The sequence below is a fragment of the Pempheris klunzingeri genome, chromosome 10, assembly GCF_042242105.1.
Source record: "Pempheris klunzingeri isolate RE-2024b chromosome 10, fPemKlu1.hap1, whole genome shotgun sequence".
NCBI classification, from domain to species: Eukaryota; Metazoa; Chordata; class Actinopteri; order Acropomatiformes; family Pempheridae; genus Pempheris; species Pempheris klunzingeri.
The window spans coordinates 3,814,716-3,832,268 of NC_092021.1; the positions used below are offsets into that span (position 1 = coordinate 3,814,716).

General features: G+C 41.3%; 1 protein-coding gene across 1 annotated transcript in view; it reads left to right on the forward strand.

Moving 5' to 3' along the window:
• LOC139208597 (contactin-associated protein-like 5) overlaps positions 1-3,465 on the forward strand; it is a 137,616-nt gene extending 134,151 nt beyond the window's left edge. The window contains exons 27-28 of the mRNA XM_070838317.1: positions 23-97; positions 3,269-3,465. Of these exons, the coding sequence (XP_070694418.1) occupies positions 23-97; positions 3,269-3,465 (272 nt within the window). The remainder of the gene's footprint in view (positions 1-22; positions 98-3,268) is intronic.
• The last annotated feature ends 14,088 nt before the right edge of the window (positions 3,466-17,553 follow it).

Below are 17,553 nucleotides of genomic sequence, written 5' to 3' on the forward strand. Positions count from 1 at the left end.
CATCTTTCTTGTGCCTCTACAGATCAAGCTGCAACACCGAACAAAGATAAGGAGCAGCAGGGAGCTGATACCCAAAATGATGTGGCCGTAATAGCAGGTCTGTTTTCCTCTTTTCTGCTCATTCTTTTTGGTTTTGGTTAGTAAAAATTAACTGCCCCACTCTTTTGTCACTCTCTTTATCTACTTTATCCATCTTAATTATTTCTTCTGGTCCATTTCCATCATCTCTTTAGCTCAAGCTCATTTCCACGAAGGCCTCTGTTTTGGTGTTTTGAGTTTGGAATGCAACACTGCATGGGCAAACTAGCATTTCCCACTCGTGCACTGAGGCTGTGTCCTTGACTATTTGGGAGGGAAACCCCCAGAAAATGTCCAAATTTCCAAAAAAATCAAAGATCTATCTTCCAAACAGGCACCAGGAGACTTCAGGATTCAGCGCAGTAGAGATTTATTGTCGACAACAAAAGATCAAATCCTGAACAGTTCTAACACACAATGCAAGGTCCCTTCTTTTATGGACCAAAACCAGCAGAATGATTCCATCTGCCTGTCCCCTTGCATCCGCACCCAGCCAATTAGAATATACCACACTTTACAAGGCAGAGTTTGCCCCTCTGGCCTTAATTTGACTTGACATTGATTGACAAGCCCGGGGAAAGTCCCCCTGGGCAGTTATTATTTTTGATCCTCCATCACACCCTGCTGACACCATTGGGTTCCAATTCCTCTTCAATACATTTTTTAAAAACAGTATTCACTCCCATGTACACCATTAGATTCTGGTTTCTTCTTACAGCATTTTTAAAAACAAAGTGTAAAATGTGACATTTGCTTACATTGTTTCACACTCATTTTGATCAATTCTTACTAGATTACATCTAATTTGCACATCTTAATCAACACTTAATCAATATATTATATTTACATTATGTGATATCTCAATATTTGACAACACAACTACACTGATTTTGTATCTTAGTGACTCGCCATGCGTCCCATTGGGAGGAGAGGGGTGGTGATACCAATGCAGCAGTGTACTGCAATCTCTGTGCCAAGAATGAGTGCGTCTCACGCCGTCCGTTGCTCGCCCGCTCAGAGTAGACAGCTCAGTACACTTGTTTTCAATGATATTTTGGTAACTTTATTTGATGAGGGCATAGCCATATCCTCTCTAAAATCACACAACCCTTTATTCATTCAGCTCTTCTCTAGCAGACCAGGGGATCAATGTGAGAGGATTTGTCAGATCTGATCTATAGACTCCTGCGCTCAGCCTACTCAGGTGTGCTGCATGTCTGACATGGTCTCAGCTCCTCCCTCCAACAAAAAAACACAGCCAACCAGAGAGGAGAACACTGGGTGCTCCCTGGGCCGGACAGCATCTGTTAGTTAGTAGCCTTTCCTTTGCGCTGATGTCTCTCTTTAGGGCCACCTGATGGCAGCAGGTATCTGCTCCACCTGCAGTTTTTACCTACAGTGATGATGTCACTGTCACGCAAATGCCACAATTCCTCAAAGCAGATCTGCTGGTCAGGATGACAACTAAGGCTATCATGGGGTTGGTTGTCACAATATATGGAGTTAATTGTCCCCATTGTTATCAATGTGGTTTAAACTAAAAATGTGTAGCTTTGTACGTCTTTTACGCCAGAGACACAAAATCAGTTAAATTAAATTATAAATAGAATCACCATATCTATATTACTCATGTATTTCTCTAATTGTGCAACCATGAATGTGAATCACGATTATTTGTGGTTATTTATTTGAATTCTTCAATGTACGCGAAGCAAATTAAAGATTTTTACTCTGTTTATTCAAGCTTTTATTAAAGCCTTAATTTCATAACAACTCCTTACGAATCTAACAACTGGATGTGTGGCAACCAGCCCCGAGAGCAGTGACAACACCAGCCCCACCTGCCCTTCTGAGAAAGGTGTTATGCTAGCTACCACATGTCTTTAGCTAGCAACTTGTCGTATCTTCTCTGATGATGATGATATGCAGTTGATGAAAGGAAACTTCCGCTGACAACGACTTAGTGAATAAAATAGGTTTATTACAAAAAGGCACCATGGAGGCCTGGGAAAACGTTCAGCCAATTCTAGGAACAGACAGTGTAACCCCCGGCCGAATCTGCTGTCTCTCTGTCCTCGTCTTCCTCGAGCCACCTCTCTGGTCACTTCTTTATACCCCCTTGACCATACATCCCAACATCTGGTTTTCATCCATATAACAGTTCTAGTCTTTGTTTTAGGGGTACAAGGATATATTAGAAGGACACCATCCCCCAGTATCTAGTAAGGGGGAGCAAAGGTCAGATCTCCCCTGGCCAGGTCAAGCAATTCCCAGTCTCTCCGTCTCCAGATAATCGATCACAGATCCAAAACAGAGAAACACTGACCACTACCATGTCTTATGCCCTAAAGGCACATACCAAACACCACATTCATATTTATACTCACTAAAGGCACATATCAGACACTACAAACTGAAAAACAGACTTAAGTTAAAGCTGCTGTCTTCCTATTTTTATTTTGATTATGAAATGCCCAATTGCCTATGAACTTTTCTTACTAAAAAAACAGCAACAAAAAAAAGTACAAAGAAAAATACAAAAGTTCTCTGCAACCTCAATATTTTGTTTGTCTGACACAAAATGGCCAGATAGAAGTGAGCATGACATCAGGCCAAATTTTTGATATCAGCATGGTAAAACAGCACCCTCTGGTTTGGCTTCAGTAAACACTGTGACAACCAACCAGTGGGAAAACTAACCCCAACACTAACCCCAACCCCCAACTAACTCCCCTACACGACTTCTGATGAACAATGTCGGCATACAGCTTCCATTTTCACTGTAACTAACTAGGCTAAGCATGCTAACATGCTGCAGCGGTACAGCTGATAGACGACAACTGGTGTACTAACAAGTGATTTGGGTAAAACTTGATCGCAGGGTGGCTACTAACTTTAGCTGGTACTAGCCAATTATCTTGCAAAGCAAACCATAGCCATGTTTCTCAAGTGTAGTTAAGGGTGTGTAACTCATTTCTGAATGAAAAGTAAGAATTGATTTCAGAAATAAAACAAATACATCAAGCTCAGTACTATACAACATTTTAAATTCTCCTCTCATTTCAAATATTATACTACAGGGATGGTTAATTGCAATTGTATTCATATTTCTCTGATTATTTGATATTACAGTGTAGTATTTGTAACCATACTGGCGCCTGTTAATGTGTGTATCCTGGTTGCTCCTCAGGTGTGGTGACAGCAGTGGTGTTCATCACGGTTTGCATCCTTGCCGTAGTGACCCGCCTCCTGTACCGGTGGCGGGCGCAGAGGAGCGACCCGAGTATCAAGGGGAAGGAGCACCGCCATAGCATGGAGACAGGCAACAGGACAGAGCTGCACCTCCACAACTCTGTGAGGGACAATATGAAGGAGTACTACATCTGACACATGAAGGAGTACTACATCTGACTATATGAAGGAGTACTACATCTGACACATGAAGGAGTACTACATCTGACTATATGAAGGAGTACTACATCTGACACATGAAGGAGTACTACATCTGACTATATGAAGGAGTACTATATCTGACTATATGAAGGAGTACTACATCTGACTATATGAAGGAGTACTACATCTGACTATATGAAGGAGTACTACATCTGACTATATGAAGGAGTACTACATCTGACTATATGAAGAAGTACTACATCTGACACATGAAGGAGTACTACATCTGACTATATGAAGGAGTACTACATCTGATTATACGAGGAAGTACTACATCTGACTATATGAAGGAGTACTACATCTGACTATATGAAGGAGTACTACATCTGACTATACGAAGGAGTACTACATCTGACTATACGAAGGAGTACTACATCTGACTATACAAAGAAGTACTACATCTGACTATATGAGGGAGTACTACATCTGACTATAGGAGTAAGTATACATGGAGGAGGACTACATCTGACCACATGGAGGAGGACTACATCTGACCACATGGAGGAGGACACATGAAGGAGGACTACATCTGACCACATGAAGGAGGACTACATCTGACCACATGGAGGAGGACTACATCTGACTACATGGAGGAGGACTACATCTGACCACATGGAGGAGGACTACATCTGACCACATGAAGGAGGACTACATCTGACCACATGGAGGAGGACTACATCTGACCACATGGAGGAGGACTACATCTGACCACATGGAGGAGGACACATGAAGGAGGACTACATCTGACCACATGAAGGAGGACTACATCTGACCACATGGAGGAGGACTACATCTGACTACATGGAGGAGGACTACATCTGACCACATGGAGGAGGACTACATCTGACCACATGGAGGAGGACTACATCTGACCACATGGAGGAGGACTACATCTGACCACATAGAGGAGGACTACATCTGACTACACGGAGGAGGACTACATCTGACCACAAGGAGGAGGACTACATCTGACCACATGGAGGAGGACTACATCTGACCACATGGAGGAGGACTACATCTGACCACATGGAGGAGGACTACATCTGACCACATGGAGGACGACTACATCTGACCACATGGAGGAGGAGGACTACATCTGACCACATGGAGGAGGACTACATCTGACTACATGGAGGAGGACTACATCTGACCACATGGAGGAGGACTACATCTGACTACATGGAGGAGGACTACATCTGACCACATGGAGAAGGACTACATCTGACCACATGGAGAAGGACTACATCTGACCACATGGAGGAGGAGGACTACATCTGACCACATGGAGAAGGACTACATCTGACCACATGGAGGAGGAGGACTACATCTGACCACATGGAGGAGGACTACATCTGACCACATAGAGGAGGACTACATCTGACCACATGGAGGAGGACTACATCTGACCACATGGAGGAGGACTACATCTGACCACATGGAGGAGGACTACATCTGACTACATGGAGGAGGACTACATCTGACTACATGGAGTACATCTGACTACACAAAGGGGTTCTACATCTGACAGCGGCTAGTGCTCGTCACATCTAAGCCACATACCTCTCTCATACAGCAAGGCTGACAATGGGGATGGGTTTATGCAACATTCCCCACAAACACAGATCTCAAGATGTGCACGTTGACCAGAGACACTGCAATCAGAACAGTAGAGCAAAAACAAAAAGGGGTGGAATCTTTACAGGTTGCAGAAACTGTGAAAATTGGAGCTGCAGTGGTTTTAAACAAGCAGAAGAATGAAAGAGGAAGAAGGAACAGAACCTGCTGCACCCACTGAATGTGCACAACATTTTCTTATTAACCCCAAATGCTGAATATTTCTGCATTTCCGTAGAATATACTTAATGATACCTGGGAAGTAGGCATGCCCTGAAAGATATGTGCACATTCGCTGCTGTCTGCTTAGTTTGGTGGTGAGTGTTGTGGTGTTGACAGGAAAGAGGAACAGGGGGCCAATACTGCCTACTGTACGAGTGCCTAATTTGTCCTCAAGTTTTTTTCTTTCAGCATTTTAGAAAGTTGTTCTGGAATGATTGGCACCAAGGGGAAACCCTTTTCCAGATGCAGGACCTTGTTATCTTTCAACCCACTATAAAAAAAAAACAGATGGAAGAAGGTAGAATTTGTCATCACCTAGTAGCTAAACCTCATCAGCTATTTGACCGTTAGGTGATGTGTGAAATGTTTCTTTCACTGTTAGGAGTATAATGAACATTAACAGACTGGAAAAAGGAATTCAATCATTAAATTATTTTTAACTCAGAGGTGGACACATTTTTGGAATTACCCAATTTCCACAATTAAGCAAAAGGCTACATGGTAACTTATTAATTCTTTATTTTATTTATTTATTTATTTATTACCATTTTACTTACATGTTAATATATATACATTGAGTCGTGTCATGTGATTATTTCTCCGTAATGATTTGTACAACTGCAGTTTTATTAGGGGTATATTGTAAAGATGGATAATTTAATAATAAAAGCCAATATATTCTTATCTATTTTTTGCAACATGGATTTACTTGTAATTACAGAAAAGCACGACTTAATACCATTTAGCCACAGCCCTGTTTCTCCTGGTTTTGGCCCCTTAGTTTTAATAAAGAAATACATTAATACTACATTATGCAGTGATATTTTACACAACAGTGTTCCAACAGTTTGTATTTGTCCTGTTCCTGTTTCAACTTGACAAAACCTCTGTGCACAAAGCCAGCTACATAAAGAAATGGTTGTCACAGTTTGGTGTGGAAAAACTGACCTGACCTGACCTGTACTGTACTGTACTGTACATACTGCAGCTTTAATTGTGACAGAACAACGGACATGGCTTAAAGTACAAGTGCTCCTGCTGACCTTTCACAGCTTGCTGACAAAGCAGATGCACAGAGCAAAATATGGCATTATTTCACCGCAGACAGTCAGGGCAATCCCATGGACGCCACAAAGTCCATCTGTGAAAGATACTTTGAGCCCATGCAGATCAGGGGAGTTAACACATCCAGCTTAGTGAAGCATCCCACCGACAGACATGCCAGCCTGTTCGAGGAGTTCAAGGGCAGACAGGTTAACGAATGTGAGAGATGACACGTTTATAAATTACATAAACTCAGCTATATGGGACATCAGAGTACTGCATACAATGCAAAAGCTTTAATAGAACTATGACCTAATTATTTACAAGAATCCAAACATTCTAAATGTACTAATTCATTGTCCAAAAAAACCCCACAGAAATGCTTAACAGCACATGAACTACAAATTTATTCTGCATGAAAATAAAATTAATGACATTTACTGTAACTCTGGCACTTCATGGTGATAAATGTCAAACCAGGATAATTCCGTGCACACATTTAGTGTTTAGTTTAGTGCAGTAAAGTAGACTAAACACTAATACAGACATACTGAGTGCATTTTCTAGTCCTCTATTTAGTTAAATTAGACTGAAAAATGACAATTGATGAGACCAGGCTCTCTCTCTCTGCTCTCTACGTTCCATGTTTTGTCATCTATTTTGATCACTTTCCCTGATGTTTTAGTTTTTTGCTGTGATATCCTTTCAGTATCAGTATCAAGACATTTTAGGCAGGTATCATATCAAAGTCATCATTTTACTAGCATGGCAGCACTAAATGCGTATGAGGACTAAGCCCCAAAAATATGTAGTATAGATTAATTAGCCTGTTTATGAGCTGAGACCTTGGCTCCATGACACTTTATACACACAAAGCAAGGTTTATTAAACTACTAACTACACACACAACTAAGAACTACTAAACATTACAGAACAGATGAATGAATAAATGCAGCCATGAAAAAAATGCAATCAACGCAGCTACTAACAGTTGTTTAAGCAGTGACCCCCCCCCCCTACCAGATAAAACAACGAATGATATCTTGGCAAGGTTCATTAACTTGTGTTGATTAACATCCAGACCACTAAGTAGATTAACACCTCGACATTCAGCTGCTTGGAGATTGCTGGGAAGCGTGTAAAAATACATTAATCAAATCCATCACTGTATCGATGAGAGATTTGGCCAGATATGAATTTTTTTTTTTCCCTGATTCCATCCAAATGTTATCCAAATTTTAACAAACTTCTGAGAAACTCTGCAAAAGAAAATGTGAGTGAAAGCTTAATTCCATCAACATGCATTATGTGATTATTAGTTGTTGGTACATCAACATAAGCAGTAGGTGGCGCCAGTTCTCCAAGTTGATGCCATTGTAGCGCCTCATACAGTGAAAAAAAGTGTGGACTATCCATTGTGCAAGTAAGATATTTTTCCCTTTCCCTTCATGCTTTGAATCTAATTGCATTTTTTTTTTATTCATCTTCATTCTATAATCAGTGGGTAATACATTTTTAATGGGGTGTTGGCCCACCCCCTGGGCTCACTACAGTTGGGCAATTATAAGTTGCCTGAACCCTTTGAATTTTTTACCACTTAATCTAATTGAAGGCCACAATAAACATTGTGCAAAATAGAAAAGAGAACATTATAGCCTAATATAGCCAAGTTAAACATTTGTCATATTTCCTGAAGCTGCTCTAGTAGGAGACAGGTAATCTGTGAAAAAAATCAGGTTCCTTTGGTTCCCCCTAAAACTCCTGATGTCATCTCTAGCACAGTGTCTGTTAAAAGGATGTAGGGTTTTGATATTGGCGAGGAACTGCTGATATGTGTCCCTGTAGTGCAGCTTAGCAGTAGACACCCTATTCTTTGCTCAAGATATTAGCGTAGGGTATAGATGTGAGCTCAGGGTATTTAAAAACAGCAGCTGGTTAATTGCACGATCATGTCTTGCATTTGTCTGTTAAAGAGTTGTAAAGTTTGCTTCACTCCAGTGCCTGCTGGGCCTCCTGTGTCTTAAGACCCAGGGAGGCAGATGTGGATTTCAGTACCCAAATCTGCCGATTGAGTAACATATCCACACTGTGAAGTGTCATACTTCTGTCTTGTAGGGAGAGGGAGTAATCAGTCAGTTCTTCCAAGGCACCAGACATGAGTCCCAGGCTGAGCACAAAGGTTGGCCTACAGAGCTGATGCCATAAATCACTGTAAATCTCTGTAGAGCTTCGTTTTGGGTCTCCAGATGCTTCCGAAAAGTGGGTAGGGCTCAGCTGTCCGACAGCTTTCACAGTTCTGTAGCTGGAAGCTTCACATCTGGTACTCAAAATTGGCCTTATGTTTTGACACTGTACTCAGTGTCTCACAACGTGCAATCAACTCTTTTTTTTTTTCAAAGAAAGACTAAAAATTGCTTGAGACCTGCAGGATCAACAAGAGGATCTCCTACGCTTCACACACTACCTCATGGCAATGGTTAACCACTGTGGTTGCCAAGCCTGACTTGCTTCCAAGCATGACTCAGGCACCATTTCATACAAAACAAACAAGCCAGTCATGTAAAATGTCCTCTGTAAAGCCATGGCGAGATAAGTTATTGAGCAATGCTGTATGAATTACATCTGCAGTAGTGCAACAATCCATTTGCTCAATCCGTTCAGAATGTGGATGTCTGTCTGTTTCTATGTCAAACAACCTGTCAGTGGTAAGTATCTGATCTCTCAGCATCATGTTTGTGTTCTCCACCCATCTCTGGTCCAGTAGCATTATCACTGTTGCAGACTGAACCAAATTCTTCACTTCAATATACGAGCCATTAGCCACCAACATGATGCTGGATGAAGTCCTGGATGCCAAGAAAGGGAACTCATTACTTTGTGTAAGTGTGAGACGTTCTAATCAGTGTGAAAATCGGACTTTTCTGTGTGTTGCTGGTTAGCGAATACAACAGAAACTTTGTAAGTGTAAGCCACCGAACAATCACCTGGAAAGGCACATGGAGGATGTATTGTGTTACATGCAGGCAGCATGGATGGGGATGGATGGAAGTAAAAAAAAACCCAGCTTCACCAACATATGAATGTAAGTTCTCCTCTCTTCCTCTCTCACTCATCCTCTGTTGCTGTATCACATCATTAAAACTCTGCTTCAAGCGCTGTCCAAACAAATGACAAGATGGAGGAGAAGGAACAGTTGTTCTGTTCTACTGTTTCCAGGCTAAAAATGTCAGGGGACTCCTACATGGAGGAAGAATTCGTTGAGAGGAATGCAGAAGGGCTCAGCAGAGACAGGAAGAAGAAGGGAAAGATGACTCCTCTCCCAAGATAGCTGGAAGTGTCTGACGTACTTTAAAACTTTGATCTGCGTGACATCAAACCTCAGTGTGTGTTTTGTGTATGTGTTTCCTCAACAGACACCTGTGAAGAGTATGAAAACTACATGAGGATCGTCACTGTGGGGGGGGCGGAGAGATATATATCTATATGGAATATATCCGAAAATTAAAAATCTGGTCCAAACCACAGAACAGTCGGGTCTCCTTTCCCTTCTCGTGCCTCTCTGATCAGCTGTGTTACCACTTTGCTGTGTTCAAGGCACCCTGGAAAACCTGGGATCCCTCACTTCGGAGTTGATGAATAGGTTCTTCGGGAGATACTCTGTCAGTCACTGAGCTCCGTTACTGAAAAACATCTTCCCTGTGACGCTGAGCAGTGAGACGGTCCTAGCCACAGACATCCAAGACAGATATCCTCTCTCTCACCAGCTACAGACCGGTGTGATTGTGTGCAACAAAGATTGATGTTCTTACCATGCAATTTGATACAAAGCAGGACCACAATTGTAGTTCTCAGTTTAGGGTCGCAAATAGGGTCATAAAAAGCTATATCTACTGAATATATCATTTATATCCTAGTGTAATTACACTGATGATCTATGTTGATGTATGTTTTTCTATGAAAAATGAAATCTGATAGTTTATTTCAGATATTTTAGCTAGTATTTTAGATTGACAGTTCTTACAGTTGTAAAAAGATATCTATCAAATATATCCTAAGTAAGTATCCTTGTAGCTAAATTAGTAATTACACTGCATGTAGATGATCTATGTTAAGAAAAAATAAAAATGTTGGTTGATGTCAGATATTTAAGTTTTAAATTGGCAGTTTACAAAGTAGTGTTGTAAAATATTTGTCTCAAATATAAAGATAGAGATATCAAATATGTCCAAGAGACAATCGTTTTTGTTTTCCTTTCTGTGGAGCATCATGTCTAATGGACTGATAATTATGTGTCATTTTTATAGCATTTCCCAAATTATTCAGTATTTGATTTCATAAGATCCACCCATGACATTTGATCAGATCTACTACTCAGCAAGGAATGAATGCTGATAAAGTTGGTCAAATAAAATGGGTTTAAAAATCTTCTCATCACCTCTTCACATTCATTGGCTGATTTTACCAACGCCATGTGCCATGAGGCACTGCCGTAAAGACATAATGCACAAAGTTTTGCTGAAATTACTCTTTTGGTTCCCAAAATCTGAATGTTAAGAGCCATTTTCAGTGTCTACCTGCCAAACTGGAAGAGTCTAACCAGTCCAGGTATTCTATGTCAGGCACACCCGATCCAACTAGTGAGGTCCATGATTAGTTTCATCAGGTGTGCTTGAAACCACACCTTATTTGCAAATGAGTGCTTTTATGAGGGATTCTATTCAGGGAGTTGAATAATTTTGAGACTCCAGTTGTCATTAACCACTTGTAATATTAGTTGTGTTGAGCTATTTCAATTGTTCGTGTTTGAGTTGGTCGTTGAAGTTTGTACATTTTGCCAATACACCTAATTTACAATGGAGATAAATTTAAGTTTAAGCAGAAACGGGTGTTTCCAGTGGTTGTAACATCCTCATGTTTTGGGTGGATGTGCATAACAAGGAACACTGTTTCCACTGTGCGTTTTACACAAACACAATTAGGTTCTTGGTGTGTTGCCTACAAAGAGCATCATTATTGTGTCATGGCTTCAGGTTTGTCTGTCAATCAATCAATCAATCTTTATTTATAGAGCGCCAATTCATAACAGCCTTATCTCAAGAGAGTCTAGACCAAACTCTTTAATTAAGAGAGAGAACCAACGATTCAGGAATTAAAAATGAAGGATTCAAGAATCCCCACATGAGCAGCATCAGATATCATATTGAGCAACAGTGGCAGGAAGAACTCCCCTTTAACGGGAAGAAACCTGGAACAGACCCAGGCTCAGAGGTGGGTGCTTTCTGTCGGGTCCGTGTTGGGTGGAGGATGTAAAAACTGAGGTACACACACACACACACACACACACACTCTCTCTCTCTCTCTCTCTCTCTCTCTCTATTCGTGCCCCTGGTGCTCTAATGGAGGTTTCGTGCCCCTGGTACTCTAGTGGAAGTCCTGTGTCCCTGGTACTCTGCAGGAAGTGTGGACACACACACACACATACACACACACAGCCAGAGACACACACACACACACAGAGACAGAGACACACACATCCTCCCTCTCTCTCTCTCTCTCTCTCTCTCTCTCTCTCTCTCTCCCCCCCTACTCCCATAGTCCCCCATGGAACTCTGGTGGAGGTGTGCCCTTTTGTGCTTTGATCCTTGATTTGTTTTTTTTTAAAATCCGTGTAACCATAGTCCTTCTAGAACTCTGGTGGAGGTACACACACACACTCTCTCTCTCTCTCTCTCTCTCTCTCTATTCGTGCCCCTGGTGCTCTAATGGAGGTTTCGTGCCCCTGGTGCTCTAGTGGAAGTCCTGTGTCCCTGGTACTCTGCAGGAAGTGTGGACACACACACACATACACACACAGACAGAGACACAGACACACACACACACACACACACACAGACATACACATCCTCCCTCTCTCTCTCTCTCTCTCTCTCTCTCTCTCTCTCCTTACTCCCATAGTCCCCCATGGAACTCTGGTGGAGGTGTGCCCTTTTGTGCTTTGATCCTTGATTTGTTTTTTTTTAAAATCCGTGTAACCATAGTCCTTCTAGAACTCTGGTGGAGGTACACACACACACACACACACACACACACACACTCTCTCTCTCTCTCTCTCTCTCTCTCTCTCTCTCTATTCGTGCTCCTGGTGCTCTAATGGAGGTTTCGTGCCCCTGGTCCTCTAATGGAGGTTTCGTGCCCCTGGTCCTCTAATGGAGGTTTCGTGCCCCTGGTCCTCTAATGGAGGTTTCGTGCCCCTGGTGCTCTAATGGAGGTTTCGTGCCCCTGGTGCTCTAGTGGAAGTCCTGTGTCCCTGGTACTCTGCAGGAAGTGTGGACACACACACACATCCTGGTCATATGTGAGGAAGCTAAGTTTTTGTTTGATATCTATCAGCCAAAGATTTCCCCAGCTGCAGTACACATCAAATGGCTTTTGTGTGTGTGGTTATCAAACCTTTGTTGTGTAACCACTGTGGCTGCACCTCCATTCGTGACAACATTGTAGATACGTGGTTTCCACTGGGTATGAGCAGGTGTGGTCTGAAAAGTAGATATAATGATAATAACAATAAAGCTGTCAGCCAAGTAAAATAATGATATCTGACTCTAAGATGTAGTTTAAAATGAGTCTGAGATGATTTTTAGACACATAATGCTCCACTGTTTTTTTTTTTTTATAATGAGGAAATGTTTTTTTTCTTTTAAGAAATGTTTCCCTACAATGCTTGGAATACAATTATACAAGACCTGCATGCAGCATGATTATACCATTAACTGGTTATTTTTCAGCACTGGCAGCATACGGTATAAGGTAAAGGTCATGTTCTAGTTGAATACAGTAAGTCTGCAAAAGTAAAATAAAAGTCTGTAAGCAAAAGTCTGCAGTGACTTAAACAGGTGTTTATTTTTTAAAAGAAATCGAAATCATGGGAGATTTGGGAGCTCAGATGTGGAGAAAAGGCAGTGGTGTAGCTAAAGGCTGGAGCAAGCAGGTAACGCATGTCCGACAGCATAAAAGGAAAAGTTTGACATTTTGGGAAATAATCTGCTTTCTTCAAATGAGAGGATGATCTGGAGGCAAAGGAAAAGATTTGGGTTTCAGAAGCAGGTTTCTGTTCTGTAATCTGTTTGCAGTCAAAGTGGTATCAACCAGTCGCGTTTGACCAATAGTCAGCTATCATCTGATGACGATTTATCTTTTTATTATCTTTTATCAATTCTTTATTTGCAGTCACATCCAGATATCTGAGAGAGGAGAGGGGACATCTTGGCTGGATATGTTAGGACCCCTGTGTTTCTAACTGTTTTCCCTGTCTCTCTCCCTTGTGTGTGTCTGTCTCCCCCTGTCTGTGGTTGTCTGTCTGTCACCCGAGCGGAGTCGAGGAGGTTACTCCAGTTCACCGGCCTACACACCTGCAATCACCACACACCTGTACCTGTTCCCAATCAAGCCACCTCCACCTCTCCAGCCTTCAAAGACCGGCTCAGTCCGCTACCCTCTCACGGTACATCAGGCTCCTAGTAACTAGACTCTTTGACGACTTTTTCGAATCTCACTTCTGTTCTCCTCGTCCTTCCAGATTTCCACCAGCCTGCTCCTCCTCGTCTCCACTTCGGCCCTGCCCCCCCCCAGGATATCTGTTATCTGATATCTGCTGGCCACACTGTAACCAGTTATACACTGCCCCTTGGCCGCATCATCAGACAATAGCCAAGATTGATACCAATGTGTCTGTAAGTGAAATATAAAGCTGCAGCCAGCAGCCGATTGGCTTGGGTAGCCAGTCCTTAGATGAGGACTAAAAACAGGGGGAACTGCTAGCTCTGTACAAAGATAACAAAATGTACCTACCAGCACGTCTAAAGCTACTGATACAGGTTATATCTTGGTTTTTTTTATCCATACGAAAAATGAGTGTTACAACAAAACATCGGGTTTTATGAGGGGATTAAGTGTTGGACTATTTCTTCTTCCTGGAGTCTCCACTGGTTGCCTAGCAACTGGTCCACATTCACACAACATGTTCATTAGTTATGTCCTGTGGAGATCATAGAGGCCAGATTTCACTTAATTAGTTAAAGAGAAGGAAAGTTTAGTGCTTTCTGAAGCTCTCTCATCTGGTAGAGGTGTCCAACTCGCAAATCCACAAACACTCTATCTGGGAGACACACCAGGCTGGGTACACCCACCGATACAGCAAACACGCCGGCTTAATAATGAAACAAGCTGGAAGAGTTACCATGGTTACAGGGAGGGGAAGAGAAAACAGAGGGTAGAGAAGAAAGAGAGAGCGGGAGCGCAGGCCACAGAAGAATAGTTAGGGGGAGGGTTTTCAGTGCTCAACTGGACTGGTTAACTGACCCTGTGGAATTTCAGCTGAGTGCCTCAGAGTTTCGAAAAGTACATGTCAGATGTCGTGTGGATCAATTTTAGAGAGCAGGAGTTTGTAAAATGAAAGATTAAAAGGAAGGAGTAGGTAAAAGCAGAGAATGGTCACAGAGGTACGTTGACTTTTATGTTGACTTCTGATTGGGGTGCTCATGTCTCACCGGGCTGCTCGTGTTGCTGTAGACTCTTAATCTTCTAATTCTGTCCATTTGTAGTCTGAGTAGTAAAGACCAATTACAGTTGAACAACATTCCATGTGGAGAGGCGAAACCCTGTGGCCAAAATGAAATCTCAGAACCCACTGGCTATCGTACTACAACTATTTAGGTTTTTATTAGCTGTTCGTTAATGTATCTACATTCATATGCAAATCTGCTTATAGAGATTAGACAAACTATCTAAGAGAGGGCAGAGGAATTCTGGGTTATCTCTTATCTGGATATCTGCTGGCTGTACTGGAAGCACCCTTGCCCTTGCCCCCCGAGGCTAAATCGTCATGAGACAATATACAAAAGAGAAGAAAAGGCTCAGTCTTTTCAAAGTTGATCTCATTTTAACTCCTTTATATACTAACAGACAGTTTTATCAATTGGAAAAAAGGACATTTTATTTGTTGGTTATATATCTTATATATAAAATCTGAATCTGCCAAGAATAGAATAGAATAACAAAGACAATGTTTCTCATAAGATAGATGGAAGTGGATAAAAGGGACATTTTAGCACCTCATAGCTGTAATTAAGTATGATATCTGAGTAGATTTTACTTTCCCCCACTGGAACCACTTTTGCTTTATATATCTCCTCCACTTGATTTTCACCTAAAAATGTCTGGGTATGTTGACAATAATAGAAGGAGCAATTTTCCAGGGTATCACTTGACAGTTGTTTTATTTCTGCACATAATAAATCTGCAGCCTACCTTGCCTGATGGTTAGTCCACTCCTGTCCACACAGCCTACCTCGTGTGTGTCGTCAGCTGTCTGCTAGCCTGCCTATCTTTCTACATTGACTTTAACTTTGGATAAATGTCATAAATAATTGAATATTTCACTTCATTTCATTATAAATGTCACGTAAACAGATAGAATAACAATAAATGAAGGGATTCTGTCCACACTTTTACTTTACAAGCAGGAGGTGTTTATCTAAAAATATACGTTTTCCATACATGTGATATATTCTACAGAAACAGACTGTGATGCCATTAAAAGGCTGCAATCATGCTGGTTTGATGTTAAAAAATATCATTTTCACTGTGTTTCTGCTGCACGTGAGCCACGCTGCTCTAACCTGGTAACATGGAGGCCAAAAAAACCAGACAGGTTCGGTGACACAGACGTGCTGCTGAGGTAGGCAGTGTGTCCCCAGCCTTAGTCTGGTATCCTATCTACTATTCATACTACATCTCTTGACTTGAAGGAAAATTGTTTTTTTTACAACATGTTTCACATTGTTATTTGTCACCATCATTCGTATGGGCTATAATGATGTTTTATTTATGTGCTAAGATTATCTTAGCAGATGTGGGGACATGACAATATTGGTAGAACAGTGTAAAATAGGCCAAGACACAAAAGTGACAGACTCAGACGAAACTTAATTGGAAGAGAAACAAACATTACTTAACATAAAAATGATTACTCAACCTGTATGTTGTCTGCAGATGACTGCCTGTTTCAACCACAGCACAGGAAGCCTTTCTGACACCTTTCAGCCTCGTATGTCATCTGATGTTGTATTTGCGTCTGCTGTAGTTGGAGTTTTTGTTTGGTGGTTTTCCCTCTTGACAAAACAAGCAGGAGATAATAGTCCCTTTCACAAGAATCACAGATTCTTCAGAAACACCAGCGCTTCCAAATAAGTTTGTATGACAGGAAATATAATCTGCTGCAGCTACGTATATCATCTCATCCCACAGCCTAATAGAGCAAGTTGTAGCTCACAATAGAGAGAATTATTAGCAATATGACATGAGTAATACAGAGGTTGCTGATTTCCAAGTTTAGATAATCAGATTTTAAGGCTATTGCTGCAATACTGTTCACTCTGTCTGTCCCCTCTGTGAAGAAGAGTCTAACTAATTCCTTTGGTTTGCATGGTCACACTGTGAGCTGCAGGTTGACAAAATTGAACCATTGCCGAAGAGCTGTGTCAGCATGCTAAAATGCTATGTGAAAGAATGGCTGAGGCCGATGGGAATGTCAATAGTTCTGCAGGTTTGTGGGATTAATAGAATTTTTGACCTAATGTTTCTACCTGAGAGGTCGAGGATCAAAGATTTTACAAATCATGCTGTGGGTGACGTGAATGTCTGAACAAAATCCCATGGCAACCCATCCAACACTTATATTATATTTCAATGAAAACAAATATGCCTACCTTACGTTTGAGGAAAGTCAGAATACAACGTCTGGTAACTATTGAACGTCTGTAAAAAATGTCATCTCGATTGTCTAGTATTTGTGATCCAGACCAATGACAAGAGCAAATGTTGACAGCTTTACAGTGAGAGTGAGAATCTAAGTAACATCAGGTTCTGAATCATAAAAATTCATACAAATACTTTTTAGTTTTAGTTTGTATGAAAGAAAGTTATCTGAAATGGGGAGTATCATTTTTATCTTTGGTGTCCCGCTGATAAGTACCTAAAATTTTAAAAAAGATTATGTAAAACTGTAGGTGTTGATGAACCTTCCCTGACTGTCCAGACAACATTGAACTGACATATTAGTCTTGTTGCAGTTTTTCTAACTCT